This window comes from Taurulus bubalis (genome assembly GCF_910589615.1).
Source record: "Taurulus bubalis genome assembly, chromosome: 18".
NCBI lineage: Eukaryota > Metazoa > Chordata > Actinopteri > Perciformes > Cottidae > Taurulus > Taurulus bubalis.
In genome coordinates, this window is record NC_136606.1 from 7911274 (window position 1) to 7922992 (window position 11719).

Consider the following 11719-nt stretch of genomic DNA (forward strand, 5'->3'; position numbering starts at 1 on the left):
GCTAGGGTTATTGATGTTGATGATTCAATTGCCGGAGGATCTGGCCAGAGGTGATTTATTATACAGAATGTAGAATGATCTATAACATATTGTATTTATTTTGTATCAATAATCTCAATCTGTAAAGTAACTAGTAACTAAATATATGTAATCAATGACGTGGAGTGAAAAGAAAATGATTTCTCATTGTGGAGTACTGGAGTTTATGTGTGTACTTTCCCTCACATGCCCATGAGTAGGTTGGAGATGTGCCTCTTGCGCAAAACATTGCACTGCAGCGTCATTTCCCTTGAGCATTGGGGTGTAATTGATAAGGCAGATATCCAATAGAATAAATCAAACCACGTGGGCATCTACAGCGTAACGCCAATGTAAAATGATGATTCTGGTAAATACACCGCAAGTCTGTAAAATATATGCAGTGTCTTGTCGCCATCTAGTGGCGGTGGAAGCAAATGACAACAATACGTCAGAGTGCAATACGTCAGAGTGCACGTCATACGTCATGACGCAACGAATCAAAATTTGCGCGGGTTTGCTGTTGTTATGGGAGGCTGTCATCCAGCGCTTTGTCGGCTCACACAACTATAAATAAAAAGGTAAATGACGAAGCTATTGGTTGTTTTTTTTACTACCGTGATTATAAATATTAATACTTTGAGTACCAACGGACAAAGTGAAATTAACTTCAGCAATTAACACTTTTAACGGTAGCGACAAAACGGGCTGCCATGTTTGTTTTGTTTTTGTTACAGTGAAGTTACTCAGACCCCGTTTTGCTTAAAGTATCGACACATAATCCTTTATGTTGACTGTTTTCTTCGTTGCAGCTTTACTGGGACTCTTCACGTCGGAAACATGTCGAAGCGAGACGCGTTTTTAGAGGCTGCCTGTGGGGAGAAAGTGGAGGACTTCCTCCATTTCATCCAGCTTCATGTGAGTCACTAGCAACGTGAATATAAAATGTAATGTATTAACCTTACGAAAAGCTAGGTTAATACTTGAGAAGTAAACTAAACCTGACACATCTCGGCATAAAGCTCTAAACTCTAACACAGTTTTTGCTTGTTTTACAACTGACAACCTTAAATATACTAATTGTGAACTGCAGTTAGCAACTGAACTGTAGTACAGGTACAATTTGGGAAGACTATGTATTTTAGGAACATCCTTTGGGAAATTAGTCTTAAATGTGATTTGGTCTGACAGTTTCTGCAAATCACAGTCCCTTCTTTTTTTTCAATTTAGTTTTAATTTAAGGAGTTTCATTCAGAAGAAGAATTCAAAGAAGCATAGCTTAAAAATAACCCAGAGCTATTTAAAGTTATAAGAAAAAGTTTGGTATTTTACTTAATTATTGATGATCCAAAGTGGAGCTAATTAATTGTCTACTGCTGGGAATAAGAAGTTGCATGTCATGAATGTAACGTGTCTTTATATCCGTCAGTGTGTCCATCCTGTATGTCTCAAGTCGTTTCTCTCCGCTCTCGTCCGTGTCGCTGAGCAGAAGGACAAAGCGGAGCCGTTCGATGTGGAGGAGGTGGTGCAGGAGATGCCCAGGAACCAGAGATTGACTCTGTGGCGGAAACTGGACTCGCTCCTTCAGGATGTCCTGCAGGAGTTGCCTCCAGAGCGGTGGGCGGAGGGCCTGGAAGAGGGCATGGAAGTGGAGTCAGCTGTGGACCCTGTGAGTTTATGTACATCTGTGACATCAGAATCAGCTTGTATGTACACATACATGCAATTTGACTCCGGTTACACATTGCTCTTGTCGTACATAAATACATATTATATACAAATAAACAAGAGAAATATAAAAAAGATGCTAAAGATACAGAAACTAAGCATCAACATTAACATTTAACTAGTATGTACCATATAAATATATCGAAAAATATATATGAACATAAGAACAATGACGATGGACAATGAATTTGGGATATTAGTGCAGAAAGGTGGTAATAGTGCAAGTAGTGCAGATGGAGGTGTCTGATTTAATTGTTCATCAGAGTGACGGCCACTGGAAAGAAGCTGTTCCTGTGTCTGGTGGTTTTGGCATACAGTGCTCTGTAGCGCCTACCAGATGGGAGGAGTTGGAACAGCACATTCACTTTGATATTCTTTTGTTGAAATTTGTGTCAAACAATGAATCAAGCATTTTTTTGTGACATCCACTGTTATTTTTTCCTTCAGACACATGTCATGGCTGTTGTAGATGGTGTGACACTCGTGGCTGACGTGTCCATAAAGGTCCTAGAAGACGATGAAGCCTACAGTGCCCTTCTGGAAATCGCCCACAGGCTTCACGGTCGGTGTCCTTTCGGAGTTTCCTCACTTCTAAATTGATGTAGCTTCAGGTGGATCCAATATTTTTTTTACTTCATGGTGAATTTTGTGTCCTTCCGTCAGATGTTCTGGTGTCACTGCCTGTCTCCGAGGCTCCTCTGCAGCTCCATATCCACACGCTGTGTGAGGCCTGGTGGAAGAAGGGACTGAAGGAGAAAGAACAGTTTGGCCGCGCTGCTTTCCTCATCTCTCTGCAGAAGAGCTTCACTTTGAAGAAACCTGTCAGTATTTGTCCTGTTATGCATCAAATCAATCAATATTGGGCCTTTAGGTTATCACTAGTTTTTAGTTTTGTCATGTTTTTGTTGTAAACTTTGATGCTTTCTCTCTGTTGGCAGGGCGTTGCGATCCAAAGAGTCTGGAGTCTCCATGACGTGCTGTTGAGTTTGGACTACACATCAGAAGAAAACAAGCAGATAATCGACCTGTTGCTCCAGTGCTTTCATCGCCCTAATTACGTTAGAAACGATGACGTGAGTAGAGTGATATCAAGCTGCAGCGTATGTTTGAGTCTCTGTTTTGAATCTCATTGTCGTGGTTTCGTCTTCGAGCTGTCCGCCTGATGATGTGTACATTGTCACAGGGAAAGCGATTCCTGGTGTTTCTTTTCAGCTGGAACGTCAACTTCATCTGGGTTATTCACGGCACCATTAAAAACCAGCTGGAGTTTTATAGCAAGTAAGACGCTTTCTTTATTCTGTTTGAGTGGAACACTAAACAATGTTGTCTTTATGTAATTTACTACTACATTTGTCTGTGCAGGACCATGACTACTCATATTATGGAGATCTACTTCAGAGCATGGAAGAAGGCAAGCGGGGACTTTCTGGAGAAGATTGAGAGCTCATGCATTCAGGATTTTATGCAGAATGCGATCTTCCTTCGTAGAGCATCTCCTGTCCATGGCAAAGTCCGCCAGGTGGATTTATTAGCTGCTTCTTTCATTTTTCCCCCCAGCATTTAAGGTTGTAATGTGCAGTTTTACTCACTTTGTGTTGTCTCCTTGCTCTCATATGCAGATTGTGAGCTATTTCCACTCAAGGAAAGGCTGTAGAAAGTTGGACAAGATGCTCTGTAATCTCTACAAGCCCATTCTCTGGAAAGCTTTAAGTGTACGACTATATAACTCTAACTGCATTCATTACTAGTTTTTTTTGTATTTTATTCGAGTCTAACGTGTTTCCGTTTGATGTCTTCAGGTTCCAAACTTTGAGGTGCGTGCAAATGCCACGTATCTTTTCACTGAGGCCTTCCCAGTCCACGACCCGGAGCAGAGCAACCAGAATATAGATGAGGCCATTCAAAAGCAGCTGGACACAGCAATGGTGAGAACGATTCAAAACATTCATCTACTTTTTGTTGTGAGGAAACTTACACGTTTTTATTTCTGGTGACGTAAAATCCACGACTACAGACGCTGCGCTTTGAAAGAAGCAAAAGGCACCACTATTCCAACTAGCTATCTCTCGTCCTCAGGGCCTCCTTGATGACCCTCATCCTACCGTACGCTGCAACGCTATCCTGGGAGTCTGTAAGATCCTGAGCAAGTGCTGGGAGCTCCTCCCTCCCACTATCGTCACAGACTTCCTGAAGAAGCTGGTGATGGAGCTGGCGACTGACTGCAGCTCCGCTGATGTCCGGTGCTCAGTCTTTAAGGTCTGTCCTGATGTCCAGTATATTGACCTGGAAAATATCAATATGGGGGGAGCCTCTTAAAGTTAGATTACGACTATATAATCTTATCCAGGTTGTTCAACAAACTGGCAGTATTAAGTCAAGTTAGGAATTACAATAATTAGGCTGCTCTTGTCCAGATTTTGTGTCATGTGTTATTTACTGCACACAGAATTAGCGCAGCTGATTTTTATTGGCAGTAGACATGATATTTAATGACTTTTTTTGTGTAATGTTTTCCCCAGTGTCTGACTATTGTCTTGGACAACGGTCTCAGCCATCCACTATTGGAAAAGCTCCTGCCGACCCTCAAATACAGCCTTCATGACAACTCGGAGAAAGTCCGCATCGCTTTCCTGGACATGCTCATCAAGGTCAAGGCGGTGCGCGCTGCCAAGGTACTGTATGTGTAGGGTTTCTTTTTGCTTTATGCAACAATATAATACAATGCAGACTATACAAGTGCACACAATAGAGTGCAAAGCTCCGTTTGGAGTGTCTACCGCTCCCTTTCCAAAAAGAAAAGTTGAATCTCGTTCTGTTGCTCCTCACTTTCAGTCAAGATAGTTGGCGAAGACAACAAATATGGCGCTTTATTCATCTCGTATCGTGCCTAACTTTACTGGATCATAATAATCTGCAGATGCTCTGGTTAAAAATGAGCCCAAACCTTTCTATGCATGACATTTTTTCAGCCACAACAAAGGCCAAAGGTAAGCTAGGTAAACTTAAAACTAGGTAGGGCTTGTTTTTAGCTCAAGCGATTGTCGGAAATGCTTTTTGTCGTTGATGACTTGTTGCCCCTAGCAGCCGGTTAAGAGGCGCAAGGAGTCAGCCTATCTGATAAGTTATTAGCCCTTCAAATACAAAAAAAGTCAGAATACATACTTATGTATGATATTAACAATCAAGACACTGGAAAGGATGTATTCCCCACATAAACAATGAAGGAAAACGTATTACTTAAGATGGTGAAGACATTTGTTTGGAACAAAACTGACCCATCTCTAAAATACACAAAGTAGCTTGACTATGTAAAATATACCTCCATGTGCAACTCAAACAATGATTTTCAGACAAATCAAATAGTTGGCAAGCAGACTCATAAACTTGTGATCCTGAAGATGTGTTTACGTGCTTGGTACAGATCCAGATGTTATTTAGCCAAATTACATTGAGACACAATCCACTTACAAGATGCAAGTTAATGCCACGTGTAAAAAAAAGTTTCTTGTGTACCGCTCTCCAGTTTTGGGACGTGTGCAACATGGACCACCTGCTGGCCCGTCTGGCTATCGATTCCCATCCGGTTTCTAAGCGCGTTGTCGATCTGCTCTTCAAGTCCTTCTTCCCCGTCAACGAGGCGGAGAGGGAGTGGTGCTCTCGCTGCATCACTCTCATCCAGATGAACCCCATGGCTGCCAGGAAGTTCTACCAGCACCTGCACAAACACACCGCCCCCACTAACATAAGTAAGTGCTGTGTGTGTGTGTACGTGGCAGACTTTTTGGAAGCCTTATGAAAGACTCGCCAAAAAACGAATTGCATGTTGCGTTTGTAATTCGTTCATCCATTGTTTTGTCTTCTCTTGCAGTAAAGATGATGTTGGCCATTCGGCGTGCTGTGAACAGCTGTATCCAGACTGACTGTGAAGTCTCTGAGATTAATGACAGCAACAAGGAGAACAGCGCAGTAAGACGGAGACGTTGATGTTTTTTTTTTTATTTTGATGTTCAATAAAGATAGCTACTTTACTTTGTATCCACAAATTAAACCTTGACAAATATGCTGAGTCTATAAGACCTCAAAAATAGTGAAACAAAGTATTACATATTTTAAATATAAAGTAAGTAAATATTTTGTCCTAAAATGTCTTGTTCTGTTTAAGCAAAAGTAAAATATCCAAAGATTCAATCTACAATCATATACAGAGGAAGACACATTTGTAAAACTGGAACCAGCAATCAATTAACATTTTAGATTTTTAAAAAGGTGACAACAAATTTAATTATGATAAAATACATAATTCAAGGTAACTGCTGCTACATAATTTGTCTGCTTGAATCCTATTAGATCCAGAGGCGCACCACGCTGATTTGCTTGATACGCTTTGCCAAGGCAGCGCCTGTTGTTGCGCATCTCCGCCTGATCAGGGCTTTAATTAATTAAACCATAATCAGATAAGATGAAAAAGTATGCTGTGTGTCTGAGTTTGAGTTTGATCTTAGCAGGCTGAACCTCTGTTGGGGAAAGACATGGCCGTCGTGTCCAGTCTGCTGGAGATCGTGGTCATCCTGTGGAGAAGCGTCGAGAAGTCCCTGAAACAAAACCAAGAGGCCCAGAAGTACACTTTCGCCAAGTTTGGAAGTGTGATGTCCAAGTATTTCCAGGCCTTTGAGGTACATAAACCTCCCCCGTATTTATTTGTACTTTTGTTTTTTTCTTCAATGAATTAACAGCTATTACTTACTGTAAGACGTTCTTGCTTTGTTTGTCCAGGATGAGCGATGTACCGTTCCTCTCATACAGCTGGCCTCGTTTATGCCTCCGGCTGCAGTTCCAACCTTCAGGTAAGTCGTAACTCATCTCCCCGTCTCTCCCCTCCGTCTCATTCTACTCTTTTGTTTCGCTGTCTAAGCCGTCTCTCTCGTCCCGCTCCCAGCTGTGGCGTCCTGTCCAGACTGAGGAGGATGGACTCGGGAGCAGCGGCAACACAGTACGGCCAGCTGTTGGACTGCATGTGCAGCTGGGGCCTGGCTGCCGACATCCTGGTACTCATCACTGACTGGCTCACGGAGGCTCTGCCCAAGCAAGGGGTCGGTGAACGCGACAGCCTGAATTATTGTGATTGAAGTAAGAGGTTTCATCCAATCACGCGACCCTCGTTGCTCTTTGTAAAAAGTCCTCTTCCTTTCAGCTTCAGGACAACACCAAACGAAAGGTGCGTATCCAGGAGACGGTGGAGGCCAAACCAGACCTGGCACTGGCTTACCTGGAGTACCTGTTCTGCCACACGTTAGCACGGGAGGAAGTCCTGGCTCTTGGTCCGCAACCTCTGAAGCACCTGCATACAGTTCTAGGAAACTGGAGGGTATGTTGGATATCATTCCTCAGTATACCCGTCCTCCACGAGAAGCAGCTTTCCTGTGACGTGTGAATCGGGGTGATATTTGTCTCAACAGTCGGTGCTGGACACTTACCTCAGCTCCTCCACTGAAGATCCCAAAAGCCCCAGCGTGGAGACGTCACTGAAAGTCTTCATGCATCACGGACGTCTCGGTGCACATCTGCAACACAGTGTGAGTTTCTACTTTTGCACAAATTACTTCTCATCCTTTTTGATCACTTTTATTCATCCAGTTTTTAAAATATTGATAATCAATTCATGTTTTCAGTCATTTTTCAAGTAAGCATTGACACATTCACAGGCCCAGCTTCTCTAACGGCAGGATGTGCTGTTTGTCTTTGTTGTATGTTAAAGTAAACTGAACACCTTTTTGATTTTTAGCTTTTGAACATATGAAACAAAACATTTTTTTTACATTTCCCAAACCAAATGATTAGTCGATATTAAAAGTAATCGCTCAGGTGGTGAAGAAGCCGCTAATAATTGTTCCCTCCATTTTGTGAGCCAGTAACTTTGTGACAAGCCTAAATGGTGTAGTTTGTGTTTTCCTTTGTAAACTACAAAAACAGGTTAAAGGGAAAAAGTAAAAAGATGAAACCCTTTATTTCTGTCCTAGTCCTCAGAGGGTCGAGACTACCTGCTCTCTCTGGAGCATGTGGCAGCGTGGGTAGCTGAGAGAGTGCTGCCCTTCCTCACTAAACGTACCAATGAGGAGGAGGAGGAGGAGGAGGCTTCAGAGAAGTTTCAGCCACTTGCTGCACAGATAACTGAGGTGAGCTCTATTATTACTAATGTAAACATTAAGGTCCGAAAAACCAACTTGCATGTTTTCAGTAAAGGACTTTAGACTGTGAAACATCCAATGAAAGGATTAATTGAGCCCAAACCAATACTTGATTGAGCATATTCTATTGAGACTTGCCCGGCTATAATTATTAGTGAAGCCAAAATGACTTGCTGAATGTGCAGGGCCGCATTAGAAGCCAATTTGGGCAAATGGGGGAAATGTGTTGAGAGCTGAGACACACTTCTCCAGTGCAGTTTGATGGTGGCTACATTTTCATAATAGAATATTTCTGCTGCACATAACATTTTATTCCTGGTAATGTGATGAACAAAATTATTGTTTTTGTCATTATGTCTTATCACGCTAATCACCATCACCTCAAATTGAAACCCAAGAGCTCTCAAGAGAAGATATGTGTAATATTTGTGACACCTGTGGAGACCAAACATAATTGGGCAGCCACTGTGAGATCTGAGAGGTTTTCATGCTGTGTGTGGATGAATGGATGAATCGTTGCGAGTCCACAATGGAGTGCATCTGTATCTCCTCAAAATACATTTTTGCCGTACAGTCATTTATGTGAATTGCAAAGTCAGTCCATGCAAGATGATTTCTCTGCCGGCAAATGCAGACTTCTTGCAAATTAAATCACATCTCATTGTTCATAAATTGCCAGTTTAGATTCTGTGTCTCACTCAAACACACAGCCTTTGCACAGTTGTGTTGTTATCCAAAACATTAAGTTTTGTGGAGCCTTTTTGCCTCCTTCTTGCAGGACTTTCAGTTCTGCTCGGTAAATTTAGACTCCTCATCACACATTCATGTACATGCTCATACTGCCACACTGAAATGGGCTTTTTTTCCCTCCTTTATTTGTGCCATTACTCTCCCACTGTCACCACATGACTGCTGTGAACAGATATTGAGAATAACTTGGTTTTAGTGCCCGTCTTATTAATGCTGTTTGGGGGGCAAAGGGGGCTGTAGGCAGCTTCTGCAGATCACCAGCTAGCAGTAGGGATGGACGTTATATGGAAGTGTAGTTCCCCAAAGACTCGGCCTCATCTCTATTTGTTGTGGATTTTAATAAGTGTTCTGTTTTTTTAGTATAACGTTTATGAGTATAACATTTGTCTTCACCGTGATGATCACGATGCATTTTACCAGGGTTTTCTGTCGGTGTGCCGAGATGTTTTACTCGTGGATTTGGCCGACGAGACGTTCAAGGGTCAAATCCTCCACTTGTGCTCGCTCACCCTCCTCTCAGGTGAGTGTTACAAAAGTATTTTATAGTGAAAGATGCAGCAAGGGTTCGAGCACACGGCTTTTTAGAACTGAAAGACGTAACAGAAGCTTGAGTTTTCACTTAAAACAGTCCTGCTGCACCATTTTTCTTTCCCTGAATTGACCTCTTTACAGATGAGGTATATTTGCCTTTGTGTTTCCAGAGGCAGGCTACCTGTGTATTCCTGCAGTGCTGCTGATTCTGAAGGAGGTGGCAGACCGCTTGGTACCCGAGGACAACAACAACAACAACAGCAACCAGGCTCAGGAAAACAAGGAAGATGCAACCACTGTCATTCTGGGTGTGGTGGCCAACATCTTCCAGAAGATTATAGAGCTCTTGGCTCGCCGTCTTAAGAAGGACCCAGAGGAGGGGAAACTGGTACTTAGGCGATTGGACTCTTTTTTTATTTTATTACGGCCGTATGTTGTACATAAACTGAACTGTACTTGCACTCTCAATATTCCAGCACCGTACAGCGTTCTCTCCAAGACTTTTCTCCTCCTTTTTATGTCTTGTGTTAAGAACATCTCCTTCTTTGCTCCCTGACTTAGCTGTGTCAGTCAGCTGTTCCCGGCCTGGCAGGCTTCCTCCAGGTGGCACAGACCTGTGCACCTCTCTGCGGCGTCTTCTCTACTCTCTTTGCTGTCGTCATCGTGGAGAAGATACATTTGCTTCAGAAGGTATGACCGACCTGTCAGAGCATTTGTCTTTTTCCATAAATATCACACACGTCCTGGGCGACTCGAGCGATGACATTCTCGAGCAATTCAATTAAGGCAATTATGAATGATGCTATGCTCTTGTTTTTAAAAGACGACCCACCCTGAAGAGGTGATCACCCCAGAGTCATTGGAGGACATGCCTCCTATGTCCAGTATCCTCCTGTCTGTCATCCTCAAGTCCTCCTCTCTTACCAGGTAAATATCCTCCTTTACCTACTCTAAAACCTACCAGGGGCCAATGAACGTGCCCTCCGCTTCGTCATTTCTCCGTTCTTTTAGAGAGCTTAATACATTTGCATGAACTAAATGTAATGCATAAAGCTTTATTGGTTTTTGAATTTGTCCTTCAGGGCATTTTTGACAGAAGTCAGCTCCTCTTTCGACTCGGAGGCCATCACCAGTCTGAATGAACTGGCTGCCGTCCTGCACGTCTTGGCGGTCGTCAGACACAGTGAGTTTACATGATATGAATTTAGATTCGAATTTTAGTTTCCCATGCCATTTAAATAAAAAATTGTAGCACATCAAATAATGTCTTTCTTTTTTTGCTCGTAAAGATAAATCACAGTATGTTATGTGTGACACTTTTAGCGGGGCAGTCTAAAGCAGGTTTGAAGAGCGCAGCCGCATCTGTCCAGCAGCAGATTCACAAGCACGCAGTCGCATCTGAAGACACCAGAGACATACAGAGGTAAGCGGGAGGACATAAGACAGTTCTGATGTTTTTTTCAGATAAACTGTAGATCAATAAATTCATTGATTTTTGCTATATGAGCTGTCATGGCTAACCTTTTTATCCCCTCCTGCCACAGGGTTATTTACGAATCTTCTGTGAAGACCTTGAATGAAATTCTGGATTTATGAGTTGACCGATTTGATGGGTATTATCTGCTTTACATTTGTATTTTATGAAGCCGAGGAGAGCAGTATAATGTCTGCTTGGCTGTTAGCATTACAGACTTTCAGTTGCTGGCAGACAAAAATAACACAATTAAGTATTTAAACTCCACTGACCAGGGTTTTTTAAAACAATATGGTTTGGATTGAAATCTAAAACCAGTGACAAGTGACTGTCTGTTAGCATGTCTTTCCAGATTGGCTCCACTTCTCTTTGTTTATTTATTTCTTGATGGCACACATTGCTCAAGTCTTGTCTCTCAGGCTTTGTGCATCGATAAGGTTGAGAAATATTGATGTTGAACCCCATAAACCACAGAAATACCGTTTCTTAGATTGAGTGGTATTCTTCTAAAAAGCTTTTGCTCGTTTTTCCAATTTCATTTGAAATACATATATTTTTTCATGTCTCACTATGTATGTTTATGTATCTGTTGGTCTGTCAGCTGTAGCCGACGTTTATTAAGAATAAAACAATCTGTATCAATCAACCTACACTTGATGGTTATTTCTTTCTCAGACTGCACAGTGGTTTTCGCTGTAATAACTCAATACAAACAAGCAATAAATCATCTTCTCTATCTTTCTTCTTAAAGATGAGTGGCTCCTATTTTCAGAACTCACATGCTGTTTTACTTTAGTCAATATTAGCTACAAGGAGTGAAGTGCGAGTAAAATGTACTGTTCTGCAGCATTTAAATTACATTTTGATTATTCATTCCTCTTTAAAAAGAAATGTGTTGGACTGATCGCAGATCTTGTTTTTAAGAGGCGACATTTACTAGATTTGGTCAGCTGATCATGTAATATACTATGGTGGAAAGTAACTAAGTACACTTAGTTACACTCAAGTGTGGTGCGAAAGAACATTTTTGATG

General features: G+C 42.0%; 1 protein-coding gene across 1 annotated transcript; it reads left to right on the forward strand.

Annotated features, from left to right (window-relative positions):
* Positions 1–858: 858 nt before the first annotated feature.
* ncapg2 (non-SMC condensin II complex, subunit G2) lies at positions 859–11292 on the forward strand (the record flags this gene model as incomplete). The annotated part of the gene is made up of 26 exons (XM_079234445.1): positions 859–936; positions 1508–1687; positions 2194–2308; positions 2410–2567; positions 2685–2819; positions 2930–3024; positions 3109–3265; positions 3366–3458; positions 3546–3671; positions 3823–4002; positions 4266–4418; positions 5270–5492; positions 5615–5712; positions 6252–6419; positions 6520–6590; positions 6683–6836; positions 6944–7111; positions 7203–7319; positions 7764–7919; positions 9102–9201; positions 9383–9600; positions 9774–9902; positions 10036–10139; positions 10295–10395; positions 10536–10635; positions 10757–11292. 26 exons carry the CDS (start codon positions 859–861, stop codon positions 10806–10808), a joined length of 3429 nt encoding a protein of 1142 aa, XP_079090571.1. The 3' UTR covers positions 10809–11292.
* Positions 11293–11719: the final 427 nt, after the last annotated feature.